The sequence below is a fragment of the Pan paniscus genome, chromosome 19 (genome assembly GCF_029289425.2).
Source record: "Pan paniscus chromosome 19, NHGRI_mPanPan1-v2.0_pri, whole genome shotgun sequence".
Lineage (NCBI taxonomy): Eukaryota > Metazoa > Chordata > Mammalia > Primates > Hominidae > Pan > Pan paniscus.
In genome coordinates, this window is record NC_073268.2 from 24,845,206 (window position 1) to 24,873,114 (window position 27,909).

Here is a 27,909-nt window from a genome sequence, read left to right on the forward strand (position 1 = left end):
CTACTGTTGTGCCATTTGCCCGCATTTCCAGAATCTGCACACAGGAGGCACTCAATAAATGCTTTTTACTCTGAGTCAAACTAAATCTGATTACGCCCTGTGGCTGGACTTTGAGATGAAGCAGCACAAAGGGGGAAGGTAGACATGCCCCCAGATCTTTTTTTTTTTTTTTTTTTTTTTTTTTTTGAGACAGGGTCTCACTGTGTCGCCCAGGCTGGAGTGCAGTGTGTGATCTTGGCTCATGGTAACCTCCACCTCCCAGTTCAAGGAATTCTCCTGCCTCAGCCTCCTGAGCAGCTGGGATTACAGGCACACACCACACCCAGCTAATTTTTGTATTTTTTTGTAGAGACGGGGTTTCACCATGTTGACCAGGCTGGTGTCCAATGCGTGGCCTCAAGTGATCCGCCTGCCTCAGCCTCCCAAAGTGCTGGGATTACAGGGATGAGCCACCACGCCCAGCTGACATGTTCCCAGATCTTGGGCTAGATTCTCCTAGAGGACTGATTGTTAGGGACCGAAGACCTAAAGCAGTGGGTCTCAGGCTTCCCAGAATCCCAAGGGCCTTGTTAAAACTCAGATTGCTGGGTTTTGCTCCCAGAGCTTCTGATTCAATCCGCCTGGGATGGGGCCTGGGAATTTGCATTTCTAACATGTTCCCAGGTGACCCCAGATCCCTCTGCTTATCTTGAGAACCATTGTCTTAGAGAACCCCAGCCCCTCCCCCCACTGTTTACCATGAGGACTTGATTGGTTCCATTTTTTTTTTTTTTTTTGAGACAGGGCCTCGCTCTGTTGCCCAGGCTGGAGTGCAGTTGCGTGATCTCGGCTCACTACAACCTCCGCCTTCCGGGTTCAAGCGATTCTCATGCCTCAGCCTCCCAGGTAGCTGGGATTACAGGCGTCCACTACCATGCCTGGCTAATTTTTTTTATTTTTTGTAGAGATGGGGTTTCACCATGTTGGCCAGGCTGGTCTCGAACTCCTGACCTCAAATGATCCGCCCACGTTGGCCTCCCAAAGTGCTGGGATTACATGGTTCCAATTTTATATAGGAGGAAGGAACTGGTACCACCCTAACCAGTACAGAGATCTTAAGAGAGGGTAAGGGCAGGCGTAAGTCGGTCTCTAACTGATTATCCATTCTGTCTCTTTTTAAATAGTCCATTGATTCCATCCTTATTGAAAGTCACTTCCCCAAAACATGTTTTGCAGCAGCAACAGGAGCACTAGGAATTTCCTGTGACGAGGCAGCGCCAGTGCTGGGGAGGGGTGGAGGCAGTGCTGAGCGAGCGCCTTCCCTTGGCTCGGGCAGGGCCACGTGCCCCACCCCCTCGCTTGCACATGTCTCCACCGCCACCGCCGCAGCAGCCGGGCTGTTTATGAGCGAGTTGTTGTGGTAGAAATGGAGCAGGCTGCACATGCCCGGGCCATGTGACCCCGGCAGCCCGCGTGAGCCTCGAGCCGGCACAAACACACTGGGCCCCTTCCTCCGTGGGCCAGAGAAACAGGAGGCAAGATGAGGAAGGAGGGAAAGCGCGCGGGGCTCCCTTCTTGTCTCCTTGCGCTTTATCCTGCTTCTGTCTCCTTTTGTCTCTCCTGAGCCACCAGGGGAGCAAACACCCAGAAAAGAAACATGGTCTCCCCAAGCATATTTTCCTCCCAGGCAGCCCCTTGGTGTTTTCACAACCCAGAACCCTAAGCCTCAAAAGAACAAAGGACCTTCCCAAGCCAAGAACACAGAACAGCCCACCCCAGCCCTCATGGTGATGTGCTGATGTCTGCCCAGAGCCAAGACTTGGCTTCCCTGTAGCCTGGGCTCCCCAAATCAGGCTACCCTGTCCCCTCTTTCTAGGAAGGAGGATGACACACACACGCAGCAAGTGCCCCCTCCAGGGTTAGAACAAGGACAGTTCAGGGATTTGTGTGTTTGGGGACATGAAGCAAAGGTTCTGCAACAGTGGTCTGTGAGGTTAGTGGACCGGAAGGGGAAAGTCCCTCTGCTACTTGGAGATGGGGAAGAGCCGAGGGCTGGAGGAAACCTAGAAGGGCTTTCCCAATAACCCCTGTGTAGCTGCAGAACAAATGCGTGTGCAAAAGGCAAATTCAGCCTCCATCCCTCATTGAAGTGCCCCCTTCCATCTGCCTGGCCCTCTAACCTCCATTGGTCCTTCTCTGGGCACTCTAACCACAGACCCCCACTTCTGGCTCTCTGCTTCTGCCCCCTACTCGTGACCCCATTTCTAAGCTGCGGTGCCTCTTGCTGGGCTATGAGACTATGCTAGAGTCAGGGGGACAGTAGGTTAGCAGGAACAAGCAAATGAAATGAGCACGACCCACATTTCCTCATAGCACCAAAACTTCGCAGATCCTGCATTGCAGAGCTAGCGCTTTTTTTTTTTTTTTAATCTCCGCTGGGCCCCTACACACGTCTGCATTTTTGCAACCAGCACAGATTTTTTTTTTCCAGGGTGCAAACTGCGCATTCTAATGAGCCAAAGCTCCTTCCTGCGGCATTGAAAATCTCTTTGGCAAACTGCTTCTTCCCCACTCGCCCTCCCCCCAATTTAGAAGAGGAGGAGGGATCCCAAATTTGTGAAGTCGCATCCTCTCTCTCTCCTTCTCCTGCCCCCCTCCCCCAAGATACCGCAGTCTTTCCAGCCCGACTAACAGCTGCAGACCAGGGGAGAGGAGTGGGAGGAGGGAAAGTAAGCCTTGTTCCTTCTTTCCACTCAGGCTGAGCTGGCCGGGCGGGGGTTGCTTTTTTCCCTGGGCAGCCATTGCAACCCCCCTTTCCTCCCCATCCCAGCCAGTGTTTATGTAAGCCTCCCAGAAGCTACACAAGGCCCCTAATGCCTGCCCAGGCCACCGCTCCTCCGAGGTCCATTCTGCTCACGAGGACTGTCATGAGCCTCTGGCCTCCCCAGGCAGCTAATGGTGATCTGCAGAGGCCCAAAGGATGGAGAGACACTGGATAAGGAGAGGGTTTGAGATGGAGCTTGGGATAAAGGGTAGAGATGGAAGCAGATGCAGAGCACCCCCTCTCCCTTTCCTCCACCTCCCCCACATTCTCCCTGCATCTGAGTTCTACAGAGGCTCAAGGGCAGCCAATGGGCAGGTGCAGGGGCCTGGAAGATGATACCACTGTGGCTCCAGCAGCATGGCAAAGATTGGACAGGAGGCCTTAGCAGAGCATGTACTGGATGCCAGAAAAAGGGTCATCTGGGGCTTAGTCTCCACTGCCAAGGACAATCCATGCCTCCTCCAGGATCCTGTGATGTGGGTGAGATCCTAGGTTCTTAGAGAGGGGACCCTTCTTCAGGTTCTTCAAAGCATCTGCTGAAGAAGCATTGGCCCAGGACAGTGGCTTTCGGAAGGGCTGGTTTTAGAGGTGCACGTTGCTCAAGCAGGTAAATGGGGAAGTGGGATGCTGTTTCCTTAAGGCTTTGGACACAACTTTTGCTGGTCCTTGGTGGCCTTCCACACGCTCCCTCAACCAATCTTCTTAATACAGCTCCTGGAATGAAGCACCATGGGACTTCAGAGGGCCCTGACCTACTTGCCCCACTCTCCTCACCACCAGCAGCAGACCCCAAATTCAGAGGGTTTGGGTAGAGAAGAGAGTTCAGACGCCTGTTTCTGTTAGTCACCTCTATAGCAGTCTGTGGTTTGTGCACCCTGTTCCTGCCCCTTCTACTTTTAGAACCAGATGAGGGAAATGTAGGACGGGGAGTGGGAAGAGTTTAGGGGAAGAGGAAATGTGCCTGGGGTTAAAAGAGAGATTTTGGAAAGCCGAGGTACTCCCTGGGACAGGGACAAGGGGTGCTTCAGGCTTCTGTTCTTGGTGATATATCCCACTTCCAAGCATCACCATTGCTTGGGAAACACCAGGATGGGTTTGCTGCTCAGACGGTTCCCCTAGGGTGGCAGCAATCTCTCTAGGAGGGGCAGTCTTGCTAGTAGAAAGAGTTTCATCTTCACGCCTGGGGTTGAATCCCCAGCATTGCCATTTTCATTGTGACGCTGACAGTGTAGTTCAAGAGATAGCTAGAGGGGAGATTTAGCCCCTCCAATAATCTCCATCCGCGCTATCATTCTTTGATGGACATCTTCTCAGTCTTAAGTGCTATGCAAATTACAGCTTCAAGACTAATCACCTAGACCCTCTGGCACCCTGGGCAAGTTAATAAAGTTCTCTAAGTCTCAGTTTCCCCATCTCTAAAATAAGAATGAGACCTACAGCATAGGGTTGTTGTGAATATTAAATGAGATAATGTGTACAAAACACTTTGCACAGTGCCTGGCATACGGTTGGTACTTAATACATATTTATGGCTTCCTTTCCTTGGAAAAAGCAGTAGTGAGGTAAAGATAGAATCTGAGGCAAAACACATCCATGGAACCCAGCCCTGGCTCATGCCTCGCCCTTGCTTTCTCCATCCCCCTCCCCCCACCACACTGAGAAACAAGTTAGCTCAGACTCTGTCCTTCCTGTGGCATATTCTTAAAGTTCTCCCCAAAACATCCAGGCTTTGGGTGGGGTTGGGAAAGATAGCTGGCCTTTTAGAGACAAGGAAAAGGATTTAGGAGGGCAGGGAGTGAGTCTCTCCCAGGCACATGGCTGGTTCCCTGATTCAGGGGCATCCCCAGCATTTCTATACCAGGTTTGCATCACCTGGGCAGACAGGTTTCTACTCTGGGCAATGGTTCCTTGGTGAGAAAGGAGGGGGATGGGAAGGCATCTACAGAAGCCTGACCTGTTTCCAGCAAGGACCCACCCTCAGTCAGTCAGTCAGTCAGTCAGTCAGTCAAGCAGTTGGCCCAAGATTTAGGCCACCCAGAATTTGCACAGGGTGTTGCCCTGTTACCCAGAACAACCTACTGACAGGGAGAACAGATCTCAGATCAAACATGCACACCCACACACACAGCATTCACACTCACACACAAACATGCAGTCTCACTCATAGTCATAGAATCACACACACACACACACACGTGCACACATACATAACTGACCAGAGCTTAGTGTTCTCAATACCTTTCCTTCTTCTCCTCTGTGTCTGCTGTCCTCTGCAGTCCAAATAAATCAAGGAAAATTAAAGACATATTTGGAAACACACAGGCAGGATCCAACACTGCCCCTAATGGGAAGGTTCGTCCCCAGAATCCCAGACTTGGGAATCCAAGTGGAAGTGTATGCAGAACCAGGGCAGTGCCTTGCTGTACCAGGTTGTGAATATGCATCTTTTCTACCTGGATCCAATCTGAGTACTATTTATGAAGAGTTAAGTGCTTTCTTGAGTTGAACTGGGCTATGTGAGAAATGGGGTGTGTGTGTGTGTGTGTGTGTGTGTGTAGAAGTGAACAGCAGGCCGGGCATGGTGGCTCACGCCTGCTATCCCAGCACTTTGGGAGGCTGAGGCGGGTGGATCACCTGAGGTCAGGAGTTCAAGACCAGCCTGACTAATATGGTGAAACCCCATCTCTACTAAAAATATAAAAAAATTAGCCAGGCATTGTGGCGTGCTCCTGCAGTCCCAGCAACTTGGGACGCTGAGACAGGAGAATGGCTTAAACCCGCAAGGTGGAGGTTGCAGTGAGCCACTGCTCTCCAGCCTGGGCGATAGAGTGGGACTCTGTCTCAAAAAAAAAAAGAAGTGAACAGCAATGTCCAGCTGGAGGGGAAGGTGAGGAAGGTTGTGTTGAGATACACCTGTTGTCTTAAGGTCTTACAGCCAAGGTTGAGGTCAAAGAGAAACCAAGATTCTACTCCGAATCACCCAGAGCCAGACAACCCAGCCTTTCCCCCCTCCCTTTGGTGGCTTTGGGTCTCAGAGTTTCTGCCCTTCTCCCAGCAGCTGCTGACAGAGAAAGGAGCAGGGTACACAGACTGACTAGAAGCTTCTGGGGCCAAGGGAGAACCCTGCCTTTTCATTCTGTACTCCTCTCACCAGCTGTAGAAGAAAGACACCCGAATTACTTGTCAGGGAGAAAAGGAAGGGCCCTATAAGAAATGGAAAGGAAGGAAGGAAGGAGCAAGGGGGTAACCCCTCTCCTTTGCCCCCTCCCTCCCAGCCTCTGCCTTCACACCACACACAGACTGCAGAACCACCCAGGTTTTGCCAAGAGGAGAGTCAGGCTGACTGAATTTCAGCTCTCTCTACCTCTGCTCCCTCCTCCTTCTCACTGATTGCAGCAGGCGAGGAGTCTTGACCCACCCCAGCTCCCACTCCTAGAAGAACAAACATCCAGCAAGTATACAGGGGGTGGGTAGGACCTCCACAGCAGCAAACAGAGCTGTGGGCCTTGGGGAGGACCCCGGGCAAGTAAAGGGAGGGTGCTAGTGGTGGTGCTGTGCTGTGGGGAGCTAGATGCACGCCAGGGGTCCTGATTTTGAGTCCAGCCCTGACAGCCACCTGGGCTCTGGCCCTGGCTCTGACTTGGAGTCAAGGTCACAGAGAGCAGGCAAGGGCAGGACAGGGCAATTCACCTCCTAGCTTTCCCTCCAGAGCCCAGAGGGTGGAGGGAGAGGGGGTGGAGGCTGAGAACCAAGTTTTCCTGAAAAGCCTCTTTCCTTGTTTGTTTTAGCCCCTCCCAGTTGCTCCCACTCTCTGCTGCAGCTTCCCAACTCTGGGCCAAAGGGCCAGAGAAGAGCCCACTGCCCTCTCTCTCCCACTTTTCTTGGGAGCAGGGGAACAAAGCTAAAGCCTAGCCCATTCCAGGAAGCTCATCTTCTACAAGGAGTCAGAGGGTGAGTGGTCAAGCTCCTGCAGTCAACCTCACTGTCCTCACTACCCAGTTTACTCCTGTGCTCATATTCTTCTTTTTTTTTTTTTTTTTTTTCTTTTTTTGAGATGGAGTTTCGGTCTTGTTGCCCATGCTGGAGTGCGCTGGCGCGATCTCAGGTCACTGCAACCTCTGCCTCCCGGGTTCAAGCAATTCTCCTGCCTCAGCCTCCCGAGTAGAGTAGCTGGGACTACAGGCGTGCACCACCACGCCCAGCTAATTTTTGTATTTTTAGTAGAGACGAGGTTTCTCCATGTTGGCCAGGCTGGTCTCAAACTCCTGACCTCGGGTGATCCACCTGCCTCGGCCTCCCCAAGTGCTGGGATTACAGGCATGAGCCGCCACCACACTTGGCCTTTTTTTTTCTCTTTGAGATGGACTCTCACCCTGTTGCCCAGGCTGTTGTGCAGTGGCATGATCTCGGCTCACTGCAATCTCCATCTCCTGGGTTCAAGCAATTCTCCTGCCTCAGCCTCCCGAGTGGCTGGGACTACAGGCGTGCGCCACCACGCCCAGCTAATTTTTGTATTTTTAGTAGAGATGGGGTTTCACCATGTTGGCCAGGCTGGTCTCGAACTCCTGACCTCAGGTGATCTGCCCACTTCAGCCTCCCAAAATGCTGGGATTACAGGTGTCAGCCACCACCCCCGGCCTCCCATATTCTTTTTCTCTACCTTTTCGGTGGCTTTCATGTTTCCCAGGCATCCATCAATACCATCCCAGGAGCTGCCGGTGGAGAAGGGCTTCCTATGTGAAGAAAACCCTCTCTAGAAGCACTGGGACTGGGGAGGAATTAGCGGGAGCAGCAGGTGGCTCAGGCTCCCTCTCCCTTCGCTGCCTAAGAAGCTTCCATCCCCTCCATGACCCAAGCCCTCTAACATGATAGATCTCCTCTACTTGAGATCTGTTATTACTCATGGGACAGTTGCTGCTCTGAAGGGAAATACTGGCTGTTTTTTGTTTGTTTGTTTTGGAGACGGAGTCTCACTCTATCCCCCAGGCCAGAGTGCAATGGCGATCTCGGCTCACTGCAACCTCCACCTCCCGGGTTCTAGCGATTCTCCTGCCTCAGCCTCCTGACTAGCTGGGATTACAGGCACCCACCACCACATCCGGCTAATTTTTGTATTTTTAGTAGAGACGTGGTTTCACCGTGTTGGTCAGGCTGGTCTCAAACTCCTGACCTCAGGTGATCAACCCACCTCAGCCTCACAAAGTGCTGGGATTACAGGCATGAGCCATAGCGTCCGGCAATGCTGGCTGTTTCTAACCCCTGTTCAGTATTTCACTTGTACATCTACCTACCTTCCCATTCGGGGTGGGCAGATGAAACTAGCAATGGACGTCTGACCTTGGGCCGGTCACTTCTCCTAAGCTTCCTGTTCCCCACTAGTAAAAAGAGGGAGGCTTAAGATGATCTACATGTTCCCCTCTGAGTAGTAATCTTCTGTGGAATTCATATTTTACCCTCCAGCACCGAGGGGCAGGGGTGTCACTCTGCCCCCACCCCCTGCCTCACCACTTCCCCATTACTTTAGGACCTCAAAGCACTTTCACTATTAGTTCCCCTCTGTTGTCCTTTTTATTTCCCAGACAAAGGGAAATGACTCACCCCAAAGTCAACTGGAGTGGGTGGAATGGTGTCATACAAGCAAACAGGGAGTCCCTACAGACATCCCTACCTCTGTGGGAACTCCTTCCCCTGGAGGTGTTCTCCCTAAGGCGAGTAGAAGGGAAAGGGGGTCACATTTCCTTTCCTTCTCTGTACTTTGCCCTGAAGCAGAGGGCAGCCTAAGCTCCTGACTCCAGGGAAATCTCCCTCCCGGGCTTCTCTCTCTCCCGGTCACCAGTAACCTCAGGACGAGGTCAGTCCTGCAATCACGTGAAGCCCTCACGTTTGCAAGGTTTGCAGAAAGGGCCTCTTAGCTTTGATCTCCCAGACAGCAGCCAAGCTTGCCAGTCCCTCCCCAGAAATTCACATGCCCCTGCCATACAGGCTTTCTAAACACGCCACCCTGACTCTTCAGCGCACCCCACCCCACCCCACTCTCAGCTCCTCCCAGGTCCCGGCAAGCGCTTTGCCAGGCAGAAAGGGGAAAGGCACGCAGTCCGCCCACTTTGTCGGTGGACTACAAATCCCGACAGTCTTGTCGTTGCGCAGGCGCGCAAGAGCTCAACGTGCCGGCTGTTGGAAAAGTGTGTCACTGGGGCACGAGGCGCTCCCTGGGATCACATGGTACCTGCTCCAGTGCCGCGTGCGGCCCGGGAACCCTGGGCTGCTGGCGCCTGCGCAGAGCCCTCTGTCCCAGGGAAAGGCTCGGGCAAAAGGCGGCTGAGATTGGCAGAGTGAAATATTACTGCCGAGGGAACGTAGCAGGGCACACGTCTCGCCTCTTTGCGACTCGGTGCCCCGTTTCTCCCCATCACCTACTTACTTCCTGGTTGCAACCTCTCTTCCTCTGGGACTTTTGCACCGGGAGCTCCAGATTCGCTACCCCGCAGCGCTGCGGAGCCGGCAGGCAGAGGCACCCCGTACACTGCAGAGACCCGACCCTCCTTGCTACCTTCTAGCCAGAACTACTGCAGGCTGATTCCCCCTACACACTCTCTCTGCTCTTCCCATGCAAAGCAGAACTCCGTTGCCTCAACGTCCAACCCTTCTGCAGGGCTGCAGTCCGGCCACCCCAAGACCTTGCTGCAGGGTGCTTCGGATTCTGATCGTGAGTCGCGGGGTCCACTCCCCGCCCTTAGCCAGTGCCCAGGGGGCAACAGCGGCGATCGCAACCTCTAGTTTGAGTCAAGGTCCAGTTTGAATGACCGCTCTCAGCTGGTGAAGACATGACGACCCTGGACTCCAACAACAACACAGGTACTGAGATTTCTTTACTATCGTCTTTTCCCTGTCACTGTCTCCCCACCTCCATCTACGCCTTATAACAAGAGGAACTTTGTAAGGGACTGGGGAGTCCCTCGGCCCGGAGATTTGCTAACATGCTGCGGGGCTTTAGTGTGGGATTTCCAGAGCGGCTTGTTCGGGCTGGAAATGCTCTCAGAAACGCCCCATCACCACCCCTCAGAGTCCCAAAGCTCCCTTGAGCCTCGAATCCCGGGGCAGGAGGAAATGGAGAGGAGGTACGGGTGGTGAAGCGAAGAATTTAGGGGGACTGGGAGCTTTGGAACAGTGCCCCGAAACGGCCCCATCTGTCCACTACCTGCAGCTGTAGTATGCCTGGCCTCAGAAAACGGACCCCCTCCCCTCTTGTCTTCCCCCTCCTCTAGTTCCTGCAGGCGCGAGGGAATCTGAGAAGCAGTGGCGCGATGGGGTTCAGGGAAGGAGGGGCTGGGAGAATCGTTCCGATCTCACTGGGGAATCCTCAGTGACAGGAGGGAGCGACACTTGAGGAGTCCAGAGCGTGGTGCCCGGCCCGAGGGAGGGCACCTACAGGGCTCCGGCCGCCGGGAGGGCTCACATGGCTCTAGAGCCGGGCCCACGTGCTGCGTTTGTTTTCATTCAGCAGAAGCCGTGGCTGCCACCCCATTGGTCGTTGCCTCCCGGCCTCGTTACATAATGAGCTCCGCCCCCCCGGTCGCCACGGCAACGCGTGTTCCCTTCTCTCCTCCCCTAGGTTGTCCCGGCCCTGCTATCGTTCGGGGTCCAGCCCACGACCTGGTGGCCGGGGAGGGGCGGGTAGGAGGCGGGGCGACTGCTCTCGATTGACGGGAAGCGAGGAGGGCGGGGCCTCGAGTTCCGGGGTTCCTCGTTGGGGAGCCACGTGCGAGAGGCACACGTGGAGCAGGGACGTGAGGCCGGCTGAGGGCCCAGCTCCCGCCCTGCCCCGCCCCGCCGAGATCTGGGTGAAGCTGGGCTGACTCACCGCCCCCGCCTGCCTCCTTTTCCGGTCCGCCTGCCCGGCCCCCTCCCCCCATCACCAAAACAAAGTAACATGGAGCCATTCCTGACTTTTCATGGCCTTCTGTTTTACACTCCCTAAAGAGACCTCACCCCTAACCACCCATCTCACTCCTTTCCACTTCACTCTTATTTGCACCTACTTCACCGTACTGCATTTAGACTCAGCTTCCCCACATTACAAATTCCTGTTCCCCAAGCTTCTCTTTACTTAGTTCTGCGAGCATTGTCTTACCCCCATCTCCACCAAACAAGCTGCAGTTTGCCTACTAAGGGCTCCCCAAAGCAACTGCACCCCACAATCATAGCTGAAATGATACTGTCCTTTTTTTCTCACAGAAAGGAAAACTGAGACCCAAAGAGGGGAGTTGATGTCCTCTAGGTCACAAAATAAGTTGGTAGTGATGAGTCTAGACCTAGACCTAGACTCTTGAGTATGCTCCTCACTTCCACGTTGGAAGCCTCTGCATGAAGGTCTCACTCCTTTTTGGGGGATGGGTGAACTAGGTCAACTTCATTTACTGCCAACTAATGATTCCATCCCCCACCTCAGCCCTGAAACCGGGGGAGCTGATCTGTTGTGCAACTATTTTCCAAGGAGCTGGGTTCACCCTGACCAACCTTGAGCTATTTTAGGGCCGCCCTGCCCAGTTCAGTGTGTGTCAGTGGGTGAGCAAGACATGTGCCTCTGCAGACACAGTGGCATGGCATGTGTTAGGTCACACGTGTCCTGGGATCCTCCCTTCTCCCACCCCGCCCATGGCAGACCAATCTAGGTGCTTGCCAGAGGTGTGGCAGGCAGGTCACCTTTTTCTCCTGCTAATACCACGGGAGCACAGCCACCTCATTGGCAATGTAACCAGAGGGTCAAAGTCCCTGAATGGCCAGAGAGCCAAGGTCATTGTTACCAGGCTGAGATCTGAAGGGGGAATTTTAGAGCCCCAGGCTGGACAGTTTGTACTTCCACCTCCTGCAACTCGCACCTCGAAGTCCTTTTTGGACACAGGGATAGACTCCACTGTGGCTCACTCTCTTAAGAGGCCAGGGGAACCAGGCTGGGCAGATTCCTTCCCTTCAGTTCCTTCAGAGAATATATGTCCCCGACTGGGGGGAATGTGACTGTCTTACTTTTGTAAACCCTCCATTCTCTTTACTGTTGGCTACCTATCTCTCCATGGTCCATGGTCTCATTCCTGGAATGGTCTTAGTGTTAAAATCAGCAGCTGGGTTTTTGTTTTTGGAGGACTGGGCACTTTGAATGGTGCTCAGCTGCCCATCCCATCCCCAGATCTTCAACTGACAACTAAGTCATTAGCTGCAGTCGATATTCCCAAGGAAGGCATCTAAGGAAGGGGGGCACATATGCGAGATGCCACAGGGGTCATGCCTCACACTGAAAGCAGAAGCTGAAGGTGGCCTGCAAAGGGTCGTAGGTGTTGCTTGGCCATGCCATGTCTACTGTGTGTTGGGGAATTGCTTATTAACTCCAAGATTAGGGGCTCCACATGGTGAACTGAGTGGCCAGCAATGTTTTGGGCAGACAGGTGGGGATGAGCACAGTGGCACCCTAGGTCCGGAGACATGGCGGCTGACACCCCCTTCCCTTTTGTTCTCTCTCCAGGTGGCGTCATCACCTACATTGGCTCCAGTGGCTCCTCCCCAAGCCGCACCAGCCCTGAATCCCTCTATAGTGACAACTCCAATGGCAGCTTCCAGTCCCTGACCCAAGGCTGTCCCACCTACTTCCCACCATCCCCCACTGGCTCCCTCACCCAAGACCCGGCTCGCTCCTTCGGGAGCATTCCACCCAGCCTGAGTGATGACGGCTCCCCTTCTTCCTCATCTTCCTCGTCGTCATCCTCCTCCTCCTTCTATAATGGGAGCCCCCCTGGGAGTCTACAAGTGGCCATGGAGGACAGCAGCCGAGTGTCCCCCAGCAAGAGCACCAGCAACATCACCAGTGAGTACCTTTCCAGCTGATTCGGGGGAAGGGAAGCAGGCCAGGGCCAGATTGGGAATGGGTTTTTACGTGACACCAGTCTTGCCAGGGCCTATTCTGGCTTCAGGGATTTCTCCTAGAGTGGCACCAGCCCCTCTTCAGCCCAGTCTTGTCACTCCAGTGCCCCTCAACACTGGAGTTCCTCCTTAGCTTTTCCCTCCCTGGATCTCCGGCCCAGAAAGCCTCCACACCTGTGGCCACTCAGCCTGGCCTCTCCTGCTCACCTGCTGCCCGTCTCTTCCACAGAGCTGAATGGCATGGTGTTACTGTGTAAAGTGTGTGGGGACGTTGCCTCGGGCTTCCACTACGGTGTGCACGCCTGCGAGGGCTGCAAGGTGAGGCGGACTGGGGGTAAGGGCAGGGGCAGGTGGCCCCCTCCCCCTGGACACAGAGGCCCAGCCATGATGGAGGTGGTCACTAACCACCCCTGCCCTCCAGGGCTTTTTCCGTCGGAGCATCCAGCAGAACATCCAGTACAAAAGGTGTCTGAAGAATGAGAATTGCTCCATCGTCCGCATCAATCGCAACCGCTGCCAGCAATGTCGCTTCAAGAAGTGTCTCTCTGTGGGCATGTCTCGAGACGGTGAGGCAGCATCCCCACATCCTCCCCCTTTCTTCCGCCCAAAGTTTCTGAATTAATCCTTCCCTTTAAAAAAGTCACAAATGGAGACACATCATACTGTGAATCACATGTGCACAGGGGATGTCCATCCTTCATTTGCTTGGGTCAACATATACTTCTATCCCATTGGTCCCTCGGGTCACCTCCTACCAGCAATCCCTCCTAGGGAAACCCCCTTGATGGGTGGGGCCTTGCTGGTTTTAGTTTTGATGTGAAACCCCAAGCCTTCAGGGCCTTGCCCTTTCAGGAGGAAGGAAGGAAGAGAAGCACGTGAGCATGGTTGAGAACTTCCTGATGCTGTTCTCATCCTGTTGCAGCTGTGCGTTTTGGGCGCATCCCCAAACGAGAGAAGCAGCGGATGCTTGCTGAGATGCAGAGTGCCATGAACCTGGCCAACAACCAGTTGAGCAGCCAGTGCCTGCTGGAGACTTCACCCACCCAGCACCCCACCCCAGGCCCCATGGGCCCCTCGCCACCCCCTGCTCCGGTCCCCTCACCCCTGGTGGGCTTCTCCCAGTTTCCACAACAGCTGACGCCTCCCAGATCCCCAAGCCCTGAGCCCACAGTGGAGGATGTGATATCCCAGGTGGCCCGGGCCCATCGAGAGATCTTCACCTACGCCCATGACAAGCTGGGCAGCTCACCTGGCAACTTCAATGCCAACCATGCATCAGGTAGCCCTCCAGCCACCACCCCACATCGCTGGGAAAATCAGGGCTGCCCACCTGCCCCCAATGACAACAACACCTTGGCTGCCCAGCGTCATAACGAGGCCCTAAATGGTCTGCGCCAGGCTCCCTCCTCCTACCCTCCCACCTGGCCTCCTGGCCCTGCACACCACAGCTGCCACCAGTCCAACAGCAACGGGCACCGTCTATGCCCCACCCACGTGTATGCAGCCCCAGAAGGCAAGGCACCTGCCAACAGTCCCCGGCAGGGCAACTCAAAGAATGTTCTGCTGGTAAGGGCATGGGGGCGGGCGAGTGCGTTAAGAAGATTGGGGGGGCCTGGCAGAATGGACTTAGTGTAGGGCAGCTGGGGGTTCCTGGAGGCTGAGTGTGGGGATAGCATCTTCCCAGGAGAAAATGTCTTGCCTTGCAGTCTGGGCTCTGCCTGGGAATCCCTGATCTCCACCTGGCACCTAATTGCTACTTTATCTGAAAGACCCATCCTTCAGGGCCACAGCCCCTAGCCCAGGCAGAATCTGGGGTCCAGCTCTGCTTGGGGCGTCCATCTGACCCAGCCTGGCTGACACTCCCCTCCTTCAATCCTTTCCTCCCCCAGGCATGTCCTATGAACATGTACCCGCATGGACGCAGTGGGCGAACGGTGCAGGAGATCTGGGAGGATTTCTCCATGAGCTTCACGCCCGCTGTGCGGGAGGTGGTAGAGTTTGCCAAACACATCCCGGGCTTCCGTGACCTTTCTCAGCATGACCAAGTCACCCTGCTTAAGGCTGGCACCTTTGAGGTGAGTGACCGTTTATGCTTCTGGTTTTTGTTTTTTTTGAGACAGAGTTTCGCTTGTCGCCCAGGCTGGAGTGCAATGGTGCGATCTCCACTCACTGCAACCTCCACCTCCTGGGTTCAAGCAATTCTCCTACCTCAGCCTTCCAAGTAGCTGGGATTACAGGTTCCCGCCACCACGCTTGGCTAATTTTTATATTTTTAGTAGAGACAGGGTTTCACCATGTTGGCCAGGCTGGTCTCAAACTCCTGACCCCAGGTGATCTGCCCGCCTCGGGCTCCCAAAGTATTGGGATTACAGGCGTGAGCCATTGCACCCAGACGCTTCCTGCTTTTGACCTTGGGAAGGATCCAACAGAAAGCCCTGCTGTCTGGGGTGGGCAGGACCTCTGAAAGGTTTTGGAACCCAGTATCTTTGTCCTTATAGCCTGATTGGTGAAAGGGGCAGAGCGGCTCCTGCTGCTTCCTCTTGATGGCTGGGACTTCTGTCATCTCAGCTGGAATTTAATCACAACCCATTACACTGAAATAATGCCTTGGGTGCACTGCTGCCCCCATTCTAGACAAGAGCAGATTAACTTTGGTGAATGCCTTGCCCAAGGTCACAGGTAGTGACAAAGCTGACACTCAGATTCAGGCTTATTGGATCCCAAAGCCATCCTTCCACCTGGGCTCCCTCATTGCCCATTCAGAAACAACCCCCACTCTACTGAGAAATCGAAGGCAGCACCGCTAAACCCTCTGGCAAACTACAGGGGCGATTTGGTCAGTGCTCCTCCCACCACACCCAGGATGACTGTTCCCCTTCCCTCCTAGGTGCTGATGGTGCGCTTTGCTTCGTTGTTCAACGTGAAGGACCAGACAGTGATGTTCCTAAGCCGCACCACCTACAGCCTGCAGGAGCTTGGTGCCATGGGCATGGGAGACCTGCTCAGTGCCATGTTCGACTTCAGCGAGAAGCTCAACTCCCTGGCGCTTACCGAGGAGGAGCTGGGCCTCTTCACCGCGGTGGTGCTTGTCTCTGCAGGTAGGTCAGGCTCTCGCCTGACCCGGGGGAGGAGGCAGACGCAGTTCAATTCAACACACCTTTTATGGAGTACCTACTCTATGCCAGGCCCTGCACCGGGCACTGGGGATACAGACATGATTCAGACACAGTCTAGCTTGGGAAACAGACTCATGCCCGACTAATTATAAAACAGTGAGATAAGTGTCACAGTAGAAGCATGAACCAAGGAAGCACAGACAACTATTTCTGCCTGGGGGAGCTGGGGAAGGAGGTGACACTTGAGTTGGGGCCTCAAAGGACAAGTAAGATGTTGCCAGGCAGAGAAAGGGGGAAGGGCATCCCAGGCAGAGGGAACTACACAGCAAAAAGCAAGGGAGTCTGGCCATGTTTGGCCTGCTGAGGAAGGGAAGGTGGTCTTACGGGATGGGAGGTGACCAGCCCTGCTGAGCCCACGCTCCCAGCTTTCAGGCACCTCCTGCTCTTGGGGCAGAGGCCTGGGAGAAGGTATGGCACTCCTTCTCCTTCCCCATCGGCCTTCTGGGGGGCTTCAGGGAGAGGCTGCATTGCCTGCCAGGTCCTCGCAGACCTCCGGTTCCTCCTCAGAGGAGCTCGGGGAGTCCGCCTCACTGCTGTCGTCTTCCCCACAGACCGCTCGGGCATGGAGAATTCCGCTTCGGTGGAGCAGCTCCAGGAGACGCTGCTGCGGGCTCTTCGGGCTCTGGTGCTGAAGAACCGGCCCTTGGAGACTTCCCGCTTCACCAAGCTGCTGCTCAAGCTGCCGGACCTGCGGACCCTGAACAACATGCATTCCGAGAAGCTGCTGTCCTTCCGGGTGGACGCCCAGTGACCCGCCCGGCCGGCCTTCTGCCGCTGCCCCCTTGTACAGAATCGAACTCTGCACTTCTCTCTCCTTTACGAGACGAAAAGGAAAAGCAAACCAGAATCTTATTTATATTGTTATAAAATATTCCAAGATGAGCCTCTGGCCCCCTGAGCCTTCTTGTAAATACCTGCCTCCCTCCCCCATCACCGAACTTCCCCTCCTCCCCTATTTAAACCACTCTCTCTCCCCCACAACCCTCCCCTGGCCCTCTGATTTGTTCTGTTCCTGTCTCAAATCCAATAGTTCACAGCTGAGCTGGCTTCTGTGGTGTGTGCTCGTTTGGGGGGTGGGGTGGAAATACTGCCAAGGCTGGGGGGGCCACCTCTCCATCTGGTCAGTTTGTGGGGTGGGTACTCTGCCAGCAGATGGGAGGATATAGGGAAACAGCACACAAGTCTAAGGGGGGTGCCCAAGGGGGTTATTTTCATCATATATTTATTACATAAATATATAGTAAAATAGACGAGCAACAATTACCATAAAAATATCTTTCTTTAAAATCCTGACCCAAAACACAACGGGGTGAAAAATCGCACATAACAGACATACTGATTGTCAACGTGGGGCAGGAGTAGGAGCCCCTCAAGTCACCCCTGCCGGTCCCACCCCTCCCTGGGGAAGAGACCTACCTCCTTCCCTGTTTCTGGCCACAACCCCCCTCCCCCCAGCCCAGCACCAGCTTCTCATACATTCAGTAGCGCCTCTGGGCAGTGTCCCCCTCCCCCCCGCCCAGGAGTTCCCAGGGCAGGAGTTACTGTCCTCCTTATGGACGGTGTCTCTCTCACAACGCCCTGCCCTCTCCCAGCCCTGCAGACCCGCCACCAGGAGAAGGGGTAGGGGCTCCTCCCCCACCCTCCCCAAGTCTGAGCAGGGAGGAGGCTGGATGAGGTATGTGTGTTATGAGTGATGGGAGGGGCAATACTGAGATGGAGAGGCGGGTGGTGGGGGCGGGGTAGTGGTCATGGCTCTGGCAACCCCTTGTCCTGGCCTGGCCCCCTCGTCCTATTCCCAGCAACCCGTCCTCCCACCGATACTGCACCTGCTGCTCCACCCTGCCTGCCCTAGTGCCCCGGGCCAATACTGGGGGAGGCATGCTGAGCACCCACATCAAGGCCATCCCCCTCATTAGCACCAATGGCCCCCAGGAGAGGGCCCTGTCCCCCACTTCCACAGCAGGGACTGGGACAGCTGCCGCTCTAGAGCAGGTGCGTGGCACTCCTGAGTCGCCCTGGCTCCTCCCCTACCATGTGTACTCACTCACACATTCACGCAGAGGAACGCACACATACACCCCACATCACTGAGGGGGAAGGGAGGGGTCCGGGGAGGATGGGATCACAGCTCATATGATTGGGGAGGGTGGGGGAGTCCCAAGTGCCTATAAGAGGCTAAGGCTCTTCAAGGCCTTTTCTCTGCCGTGTCCATGGCTGAGAATGGGGATGGAGGGGTTGGGGTGAGGATGGAGGGATGGGGAAGACAGCAGACAGGTCAGGAATTCCACTGGGCCCCCAGGCGTGGTAGGAAGGTACAAGAGGGCCTACCCATGGGACTGGAGTAATACAGGATTCAGTACTCCAGGAGAGAGAGAGAGGATAGAGACAAAGACAGCGCGGGCAGCCCGAGGCCCCAGCAGGGTGGGACAGGCACATGCACAGGTGACAACGGGTGCTCCTCCAGGCCCTCCACCCCTGTTGGAACACCTGAACGATTGGGGAAGGACAGTGCCCTGACGGGCAGCATAGCATTGCCTTCCCATGTCCGTGTGTGCATGTCCGTGTGTGTGTGTGTGTGTGTGTGTGTGTGTGTGTGTGTGTGTGTGTGTGTGTAGGGGGCTGTGGCAGGCTGAGGGTCAGGGTGGGGTGGCAGGTTCCCCACTGCTTAAGACATTTTTGCCCCAATAGTGCAAAGTGCAGGAAGCCCTGGCACCCCTCCCCCCACCCCCTGCCCCAATCCCCATGGCTTCCGGGGGCATCTGTGTCCACCCATCCATCCCTGCCGACATGCAGCCCTGAGCCCAGCGCCCTCTGGTCTGCTCTGTCCCACCCCACCTCCTGCTCCCATGGGAGGACCACCTCCTCTCTCCCTCTCCCCCCTGAGGAGTGGGCGGCAGCCACAGGGAGGGGGAGGAGGACAGCTCACCCAAGTGCAGACCAACAGAGCACCCTCACCAGGAGGGCGAGAGGGGCTCAAGCCAAAGTCCCTGAATTAGAGAAAAGAAGAGGGGAAGGGGTCCCGGGGCAGAGGGGCAGCTGGCCAAAAGAGCTTTAAAGAAAAAGGAGCACCGACCACCCCTCCCCTGGGGCCCCAACTAAGTGTCACTTATCTAAACACCCCCATTCTGGTACCTGCCCGCCCAGAGTTAGTGCAGTGAGTAGGAGCTGGGGAGGAGGGCAGAGGTTAGAGAGAGCCCAGAAGACAGATGGGAAACAGGGAAACAGAGTGCTAAAGGGGTGGAGGGTTCTGGGAGACGCTCACGCACAGCCCTCCTACCCCCCGCCCCTACCCCCGCCCCCACCAATGCAGCAGCGTCCGGTTTCTAGCTAATACTGCAGGATATGAGGAGGGTAGGAGTTGGAGCCACAGTTTTTCCTGGGTGGGTGCCAAGGTGTGGAAGGAGGAGGTGGGTGGGGAGAGGCCCCTAGGGCTGGGCACTTAAAGGGGAGCTGTGTGGGCAGCAGGGCAGGCTGGTGAGGGGCCAGCTGGCATCCAGCATGAGAGGTAGATGGAACTCAGCGGGCACGAGTGGCAGAAAGCAGAGGACATACTAGGGTTGGGGGGTGCCAAAGGGGCACAGAGGGCGGGGTATGGCAAGGGGGGTGGCCAGGACCCTGTTGTGTTAACTCACAGCTCTGATCGGCAGCCCTACCCTTGGGGCTCTGGTGTGGGGGCATTTCTCTCTGATGTGGGGTAAGAAGGGGCAGCTCGCAAAGTGCATGGGGTGGTAAAGGGGGGGTCCTCCCCTCTGGTCAGCCTCAGTTAATAACTTAATATCATCTCTCTCTATCGCTCGCTCTCTCTTTTTTGTATTTTTCTCTCTGTCTAGTTTTTCTTCATTTGTCTTCTCCCCTTGCTTGGTTTCCAAAGTGCAGTTAGAATGACTATAAATTTTAACCTCCAGAGGAGGAGCCAAGCCAAGCCGTTCTTTGCACCCAGGCATCTGGAGAAGTAGAGAGGCCCTCAGCCTGGAGGGGAGACCTAGGCCAAGGAACTGGGTGGGGGCTCTCTCTCATGTGTGTGTAGGGGGTGAGTTGAGGGCATCTTCCCCCAGCCCACATTCCTCCTTCCCCTACGGTCAAGGTGGCTTGTCCCTTCTCAATCCTCCCGCCCTTCCCCTACCTTCTGAGAGGATGGGGTCCTGGGAACTGCAGGACACGGCTCCCCCAGCCTCCCACACTGTCCTTTCCATAGCAAGTTCATTTGTTTGCCCTGTCCCAGGGCTGGAGGTCTGAGGGGGGACCTGGGCAGTGCGGGTGTGTGTGTGGGAGCTGAATCTATCCAAGGACGAGAGGAAGGAGAGAAGGGGTGTGGGGGGGTCTCCCTCAGCCCCCAGCTCTGCCCCTTCTCTCCAGGCTCCTCCCCACCAGCTCCGCACACCCTCTGGCCGCCTGAGGCTTTAGACTTCCTGATCCTCAAAGACCTCGAGGAAGAGTGGGGGGAAGAGTTCGGTGGGGCACTCGACTTTCATGTGGAGGAAGCGGCTGGCGTGGCAGGCCCCGATCATGCGGAGGTCAGTCACCTTCATCAGCAGCTTGGGCCAGAAGTGCGGAATGTTGTGTTTGCGGTGGTTGACGTAGTGCTCGAAAGCCAGCAGGTACGCCTCCTGACTCTTCTCGATCTTGTCCACACACAGCAGGCCCGAGCGGTCTGTGAGGGAAGAGGGGCGTGAGGGGCGAGGGGCTGGCCGAAGGCCTGGAGATGGGGAGGGTGAGGTGTGGGGGCGTGGGAAGAAAGGACTAGAGGGGAGATAGAGGCAGAGAGGCTGGGGGAGGGGAGGGGAGAAGCTCCCCCTGAGGGACGTGGACAGGAGAAGCACAGGGAGAGGGAGGCAGCTGGGAAGTGGAGAGGGGCAGGGGGGTACTGGGGGGAGGGGGCAATGCGAGGAGGACAGAGGGACAGGCCGGGGGCTGGGGGAGAGAGAGGAGCCTTGGAGTGGGGAGGACTGAGGTTGGTGGTCAGAGAGGCGGGGTGCAGATGGAGTTAGGGAGGGGACTGAGGGGTAAGAGATGGGACTGGGAGACAGAGGAGGGATGAGGGGATGGAAGGTGGCTGAGAACAAAGTGGGGAGTGGGGAACAAAGGGGAATGTGAGTGACAGAGGGACAGGGCAGCGAGAAGGAAGGAGACAAAGACAGGAAAAGGCACAGAGCAGGGATGGGGAGGCAAGGGATGGGCCTGGGGAACGAGTGAGAAGTGGGTGACAGAGCAAGGAACAGGGGATAGGGGATGGCCCAGGTGATAGAGAGGTAGCCCAGAAGAAGATTCAGGAGGGAGTTGAGCAACAGGCCCAGGGTCCAGCCAATCTCTGGGACCCCTGGAAGCTTCTGAGCCCTCCCGACCAATCAGCAGGTACCTGTTGACATTAGCAGCACAGCCTGCAGCAGAGCCACTTCCGTGTCATCCAGGTTAAAGGCAGAGAGTGACTTGCCCAGTTCAAAGATGGCGTCGGAGACTACGCCCAGGCCGCCATTCTTGAGCTGCTCCCGCTTGACAGCCATCTCCCCACTCAGCGTCAGGGTGTCGCTCTCAGGGTCGTAGCGGACAGCCGCCCGCAGGGACATGATCTCCATGCAGCACCCCTTCAGGAGGATGATCTGGTCTTCGCAAGGCAGCTGTGGAGCGGCAGGGCCACAGGAGCACTCAGTATACCCCTCCCCGCATCCTTGAGTCTCCCCTAGAGTGTCCTCCGGGAGCCGTGAGGCCCGCAAGGCCCCCATGGACTCTGAACGGCTGACCTTGTATTGGGCCATGTGCATGCCCTATTCCATTTAAGCCTCACAATTATGCCTGTGAGGCCCAGCGCAGTGGCTCACGACTATAATGCCAGCACTATGGGAGGCCAAGGCGGGTGGATCACTTGAGGTCAGGAGTTCGAGACCAGCCTGGCCAACATACATGGTGAAACCCATCTCTACTAAAAATACAAAATTAGTTGGGCGTGGTGGCACATGCCTGTAGTCCCAGCTACTCAGGAGGCTAAGGCAGGAGAATTGCTTGAACTCAGGAGGCGGAGGTTGCAGTGAGCCCAGATCGCGTCACTGCACTCCAGCCTGTGTGACAGAACGAAAATCCGTCTCAAAAAAGAAAAAAAAATTATGCCTGTGAGTTAGCACCCATCATTATCCCCAGCCCACTCCAGATGGGAACACTGAGGCACAGGGGATGGAGGTAACTTACCCCAGGTCACATGGCTAGTAGGGCAGCCTGTCTCCAGCACTAGTGCTCTGGAAAATGAGAACTTTCAGGCTGTCTGGAGTTGGGTGGCCACATAGACTTGAAGGATGAGGGGCTGTGGAGGGGAGCACTTAGAGCCAGCCGGCTGATTTCTTAGAGCAGCCAGACCTTGGCGTGTGTCTGTATGCTGTGTGTGTGTGCCTGTGTGTTTGTGTGTGTGTCTGTGTGTTTGTGTGTGTGTCTGTATCTATGTGTGTGTCTGCTAGGTGTGTGTGTGTGTGTGCCTGTGTGCTGGGTGTGTCTGTGTGTGTGTGTCTGTGTGCTAGGTGTGTGTCTATGTATCTGTGTGTCTGTGTGCTAGGTGTATATGTCTGTGTGTGTGTGTGTATCTGTGTGTGTGTGTGTCTATGTATCTGTGTGTCTGTGTGCTAGGTGTGTGTCTGTGTGTGTGCCTGTGTGCTGGGTGTGTGTCTGTGTGTGTGTGTGTCTGTGTGCTGGGTGTATATGTCTGTGTGTGTTTCTATGTACCTGTGTGTGTGTGTGCTAGGTGTGTGTGTGTGTGTCTGTGTGCTGGGTGTATGTGTATGTGTGTGTATGTGTGTCTGTGTATGTATCTGTATGCTAGGTGTGTGTGTGTGTCTGTGTATGTGTCTGCATGTGTGCCTGTGTGCTGGGTGTATGTGTCTGCATGTGTGTGTGTGTGTCTGTGTATGTTATCTGTGTGCTAGGTGTGTCTGTGTATGTGTCTGCATGTGTGCCTGTGTGCTGAGTGTATGTTGACCTACAGGAATTGCTCCTTGTCCAGAGAACCTCAGATGAGCCTGTACTGGGTGACCGGAGGAGCAGGTTTCCCTCCAACACAGCATCACATCTCTCCCCACTTCTGCCACTTACCTCGGAGAACATGGGCAGTTTTTTGGCAAAGTCCACCACACGGGTGATGGCCGGGGTGATGATCTTGGTAAACTCGCTGAAGGCTTCCAGGTCCACCTTGTCTCCATCCGGCATGGAGACAATGGGTGACTGGCCAATGTCATCGGGCTAGAGAGAAAGACGGGGGTCAGCTGGGGCCGCAGACCCCTTTCAGCCTCTCACTGAGGCTCCCTGCCCACCAGGGGGAGCTCCAAGGCAGCTTGGGGAAGAGGGGCCGCCGGTGCCTGAGTCCCAGGCCCAAAGCTTTTCCTTCATCTTGAGCAGAGAATAGACCAGAACCAGAGCTCCAAGTCAGCTAATAATAACAACGGTAGTAACAGCAGTAGCAGCTATAATGACTGAATACTTAATATATGATCAGGCATCAGGCTACATGTTTTACATGTCTTATTTCATCCTGACCATAATCCTAAAAGGAATAATTATAATAATCACCATTTCACAGATGTGGAAACTGAGGCATGGGGCAGCTAAATAATAAGGTTAAAGTCATATGACCAGCAAGTGGTAGGACCAGGGTTTGAACTTGGGCAGTCGGACTCGTGACTGTTACACATCTGCTTGGAATCAGAGCCCGTGCCCTTAACAGTGTGCACTGTGCCACCCCCCGGCATGCTCCACCATGAACCAGATGCTGGTTTTCTGCCTTCCTTCACCACGTATAGCCAACTGTCCATCTCCTCCCAAACTGACCATATTTTTTGAGAGAGGGTCTTGCTCTGTTGCCTGGGCTGGAGTGCAGCGGTGTAATCATGGCTTACTGCAGCCTCGACCTCCCAGGCTTAGGGGATCCTCCTGCCTCAGCCTCCCGAGTAGCTGGGACCACAGGCACACACCCCCATGCCCAGCTAATTTTAAAATTATTCGTAGAGAGGCCGGGAGCAGTAGCTCACACCTGTAATCCCAGCACTTTGGGAGGCCAAGGCAGGCAGATCACCTGAGGTTGTGAGTTCAGACAAGCCTGACCAACATGGAGAAACACCGTCTCTACTAAAAATACAAAATTAACCGGGCGTGGTGGCGCACGCCTATAATCCCAGCTATTTGGGAAGCTGAGGCAGGAGAATCGCTTGAAGCCGGGAGGTAGAGGTTGCGGTGAGCCAAGATTGTGCCACTGCACTCCAGCCTGGACAACAAGAGCGAAACTCCAACTCAAAAAAAAAAAAAATTATTCATAGAGGGTGGGCATGGTGGCTCACACCTTGTAATCACAGCACTTTGGGAGGCCGAGGCGGGCGGATCACTTGAGGTCAGGAGTTCGAGACCAGCCTGGTCAACATGGTGAAACCCTGTCTCTACTAAAAACACAAAAATTAGCCAGGCATGGTGGCCAGTGCCTGTAATCCCAACTACTCGGGAGACGGAGGCGGGAGAATCGCTTGAACCCAGGAGGCGGAGGTTGCGGTGAGCCGAGATCGTGCCACTGCACTCTAGCCTGTGTGACAGTGAGACTCCGTATCAAAAAAAAAAAAAAAATTATTCATAGAGGTGGGATCTCTGTATGTTACCCAGACTGGTCTCAAACTCCTGGGCTCAAGCGATCCTCCCACCTTGGTCTCACAAATTGCTGGGATTACAGGCATGAGCCACTGCACCTGGTCCCAAACTCATCATTTACTTAGCAACTAGCTTGACCAGGGCCTAACACAATGCCTGGCACCCAGCAGGTGTGACATAACTGTATCCTTACCCTCTCCTCCCAGTCACTAAGGGCAGGAAAAAGAAGAAAGGTCGCTCCCGCTCCCTGGAAATTCGACGAGGAAGGCAAGGCCCTGTCCTCATTGAGCTCCCAGTTGGATGGAGTAGACAGTCCAGACAGCAAGGACACAAACACAAGTGTATAAAATCTGGACAGCAAAAGTGTGAAGAGTATGTATTTTGGGTTGGATTACACTAAGAAGACTTCCTGGAGGAGGCAAGACTCCGAGCTCACTCTCTTCTCCCTGCCACCTGGCTACTGCTCTCCCCATGCCCCCTTTCTCCTTACCAGGAATTTCCGCCTCTGTTTCCAATGGCTGCCCTGGGCATTGGTGCTGCGATGGGCCTCTGTGGCAATGTGGATCAGATCCCACTCTTCAGGAGTGGGCTCTGGTCGCTGCTGCAGTGATCGGATCATCTCCTCCTTCCGCCGCCGCTCCCGGTTCTGCTCAATCAGCTTACGCTTGGCCACCCGCTTCGAGTCATCTAGAACCACTGTGAACAGAGAGGCACAAGGTCTAACGCATGGCACCCTCCATCCCCTTTCCATAATGCTCCCGGAAACTACTCTTCCTAGAGTACAGGTTGGAGAAACCGAGGGCCATGGAGGCTAAATGACTTCCCAAATCACCTAGCAGTTGGGCAGCACAACCCGGATCGTGATTAATCCCCGGGACCATGTCAACAACAGTTTGGGCTGATCCAGATGAATATCATGTTCTGGTCTAACGGATTATGGTGACGGTGGTTACTCGAAGATCCTGCCACCCAATCCCCAGCCAATGGAAGATGCCCTGTCTCATCTAGAAGTGGGGTGCCTTCGCTGGGAGTCAAGAACAGTGTGCTAGAGTGGGTGCCCAGGAGCTCTTTCTACCAAACGACTCCCTCTCTAAGGCCCTCGAGTGTTGTAAGGCAGGTAGGCACTGGGGCCCACACAGGGATCCTGTTTCCTTTTGCACAGGAAGGAGGACAGCAAAGACCAAGACACTGAACATTCTGCCCTCAGCCTGACCTAGACTGGATTGCCACTCTGCCCTGTGGGCTCTGAGGGTACCCTGGAAGGAAGCTGCCCTCCCAGAACTCATCCCCACCCCAGGCCACTTGGCTCTATTCCCTCCACCTGGGCCCCTTACAGTCCATGGCCATGCCCACGGCGATGCACTTCTTGAAGCGGCACAGCTGGCACTGATTGCGGGTGATCTTGTCAATGACACAGCAGCTGTCATATTTGCAGGAATAGGTGGGATGGAGGTTCTTCTGGATTGTGCGGCGAAAGAAGCCCTGGGGTTGGGGGAGATGGAGCAGGCTGTGATCATGACATGGCTTCCCCTTCCTGAACCAACCATGCAGTTTACTAGGGGTCAGGGGTGGAGAACAAGGAAGGTAAGATCAGTGAGGGGACCTGGCATCCTCCTGACACCACGAGCCCAAGATTACTAGGCTCGAGGACCTGAGAAATATATGCCCTCAGCCCCCAGGCTGCTGAGGGGTTGGGGGTGCCTGGGTAGTGTTTGTGGCAGAGGCAGGAATGATGTCTAGAGCAGGCAGCTTTGAACCTGGGATAATGTGAGGCCTTAAGGAATAGCAGCTTTGGAAATCCAAGTCGCCAGGCGCGGTGGCGCACGCATGTAATCCCAACACTTTGGGAGGCCGAGGTGGGCAGATCAACTGAGGTCAGGAGTTCGAGACCAGCCTGACCAACATGAAGAAACCCTGTCTCTACTAAAAATACAAAATTAGCCGGGCATGAGGTTGGGTGCAGTGGCTCACGCCTATAATCCCAGAACTTTGGGAGGCCAAGGCGGGTGAATCATGAGGTCAGGAGTTCAAGATCACCCTGGCCAACATGGTGAAACCCCGTCTCTACTAAAAGTATAAAAATTGGGCGTAGGCCGGGCGCGGTGGCTTATGCCTGTAATCCCAGCACTTTGGGAGGCTGAGGCAGGCGGATCACGAGGTCAGGAGATCGAGACCATCCTGGCTAACACGGTGAAACCCCGTCTCCACTAAAAATACAAAAAAATTAGCCGGGCGTGGTGGTGGGCGCTGTAGTCCCAGCTACTCGGGAGGCTGAGGCAGGAGAATGGCGTGAACCCAGGAGGTGGAGCTTGCCATGAGCCAAGATCGCGCCACTGCACTCCAGCCTGGGTGACAGAGCAAGACTCCGTATAAAAAAAAAAAAAAAAATTAGCCGGGCGTGGTGGTGAGCACCTGTAATCCCAGCTACTCAGGAGGCTGAGGCAGAGAATTGCTTGAACCCAGGACACAGAGGTTGCAGTGAGCCAAGATCGCGCCACTGCGTTCCAGCCTGGGCGACAGAATGAGACTTCATCTCAAAAAAAAAAAAAAAAAAAGCATGCGGTTCTGTAGTGTAGCAGTTATCACGTCTGCTTTACATGCAGAAGGTCCTGGGTTCGAGCCGCAGTGGAACCACGGCGGGGTCCACCCTTTGGCCGGGCGCGGTGGCTCATGCCTGTAATCCCAGCACTTTGGGAGGCCCAGGCGGGCAGACTGCCTGAAGTCAGGAGTTCAAGACCAGCCTGGCCAACATGGTGAAACCCCATCTCTACTAAAGATATAAAAATTAGCTGGGCCTGCGCCTGTAATCCCAGCTACTCGGGAGGCTGAGGCAGGAGAATCGCTTGAACCCAGGAGGCGGAGCTCGCATTGCACTCCAGCCTGGGTGACAAGAGTGAGACTTCATCTCAAAAAAGAAAAAAAAAGAAAAAATTAGCCGGGAATGGTGGCACATGCCTGAAATCCCAGCTACTTGGGAGGCTGAGGCAGAAGAATTGCTTGAACCCGGGAAGCGGAGGTTGCGGTGAGCCAAGATTGTGCCATTGCACTCTAGTCTGGGCAACAAGAGCGAAACTCTGTCTCAAAAAAAAAAAAAAAGGAAATCCAAGTAAAAACTCAATTTCCATTTTGCTAAATGACTTTAAAAACAACACTGACCCAAAAACCATTCTCATATATGTTGCCTGTTGTCCATGCAGGTGGAATTCATAAAACAGGGGAACCAAAAAAGTCAAGGAAAGGGACTGAGTATGAACTCTAGTAGGGGAAGAGAAAAATTTCAATTCTCTACATTGGGATTCACCTTTATTTTATTTTTTTAATTTAATTTTTTTTTCTTTTTGAGATGAAGTTTCACTCTGTCACCCAGGCTGGAGTGCAGTGGTGTGATCTCAGATTACTGCAACCTCCACC

The 27,909-nt window shown here is 54.8% G+C and overlaps 2 protein-coding genes and 1 non-coding gene across 3 annotated transcripts in view; 2 read left to right on the top strand and 1 right to left on the bottom strand.

The window, feature by feature from the left end:
* The first annotated feature begins 6,859 nt into the window (after nucleotides 1–6,859).
* Nucleotides 6,860–16,932, top strand: NR1D1 (nuclear receptor subfamily 1 group D member 1). The gene is made up of 8 exons (XM_003831431.5): nucleotides 6,860–9,658; nucleotides 12,321–12,659; nucleotides 12,945–13,033; nucleotides 13,137–13,281; nucleotides 13,638–14,281; nucleotides 14,605–14,790; nucleotides 15,603–15,813; nucleotides 16,443–16,932. Exons 1-8 carry the CDS (start codon nucleotides 9,628–9,630, stop codon nucleotides 16,640–16,642), a joined length of 1,845 nt encoding a protein of 614 aa, XP_003831479.1. The 5' UTR covers nucleotides 6,860–9,627; the 3' UTR covers nucleotides 16,643–16,932.
* Nucleotides 15,858–27,909, bottom strand: part of THRA (thyroid hormone receptor alpha) — a 31,049-nt gene continuing 18,997 nt past the window's right edge. Inside the window, exons 5-9 of the mRNA XM_034941932.3 lie at nucleotides 25,833–25,980; nucleotides 24,989–25,194; nucleotides 22,963–23,109; nucleotides 21,248–21,506; nucleotides 15,858–20,542 (exon numbers count right to left, since the gene is read on the bottom strand). Of these exons, the coding sequence (XP_034797823.1) occupies nucleotides 20,292–20,542; nucleotides 21,248–21,506; nucleotides 22,963–23,109; nucleotides 24,989–25,194; nucleotides 25,833–25,980 (1,011 nt within the window). The 3' untranslated portion in view covers nucleotides 15,858–20,291. The remainder of the gene's footprint in view (nucleotides 20,543–21,247; nucleotides 21,507–22,962; nucleotides 23,110–24,988; nucleotides 25,195–25,832; nucleotides 25,981–27,909) is intronic.
* On the top strand, nucleotides 27,060–27,132 carry TRNAV-UAC (transfer RNA valine (anticodon UAC)). Its single transcript has one exon. It is a non-coding gene; the product is annotated as a tRNA-Val (tRNA).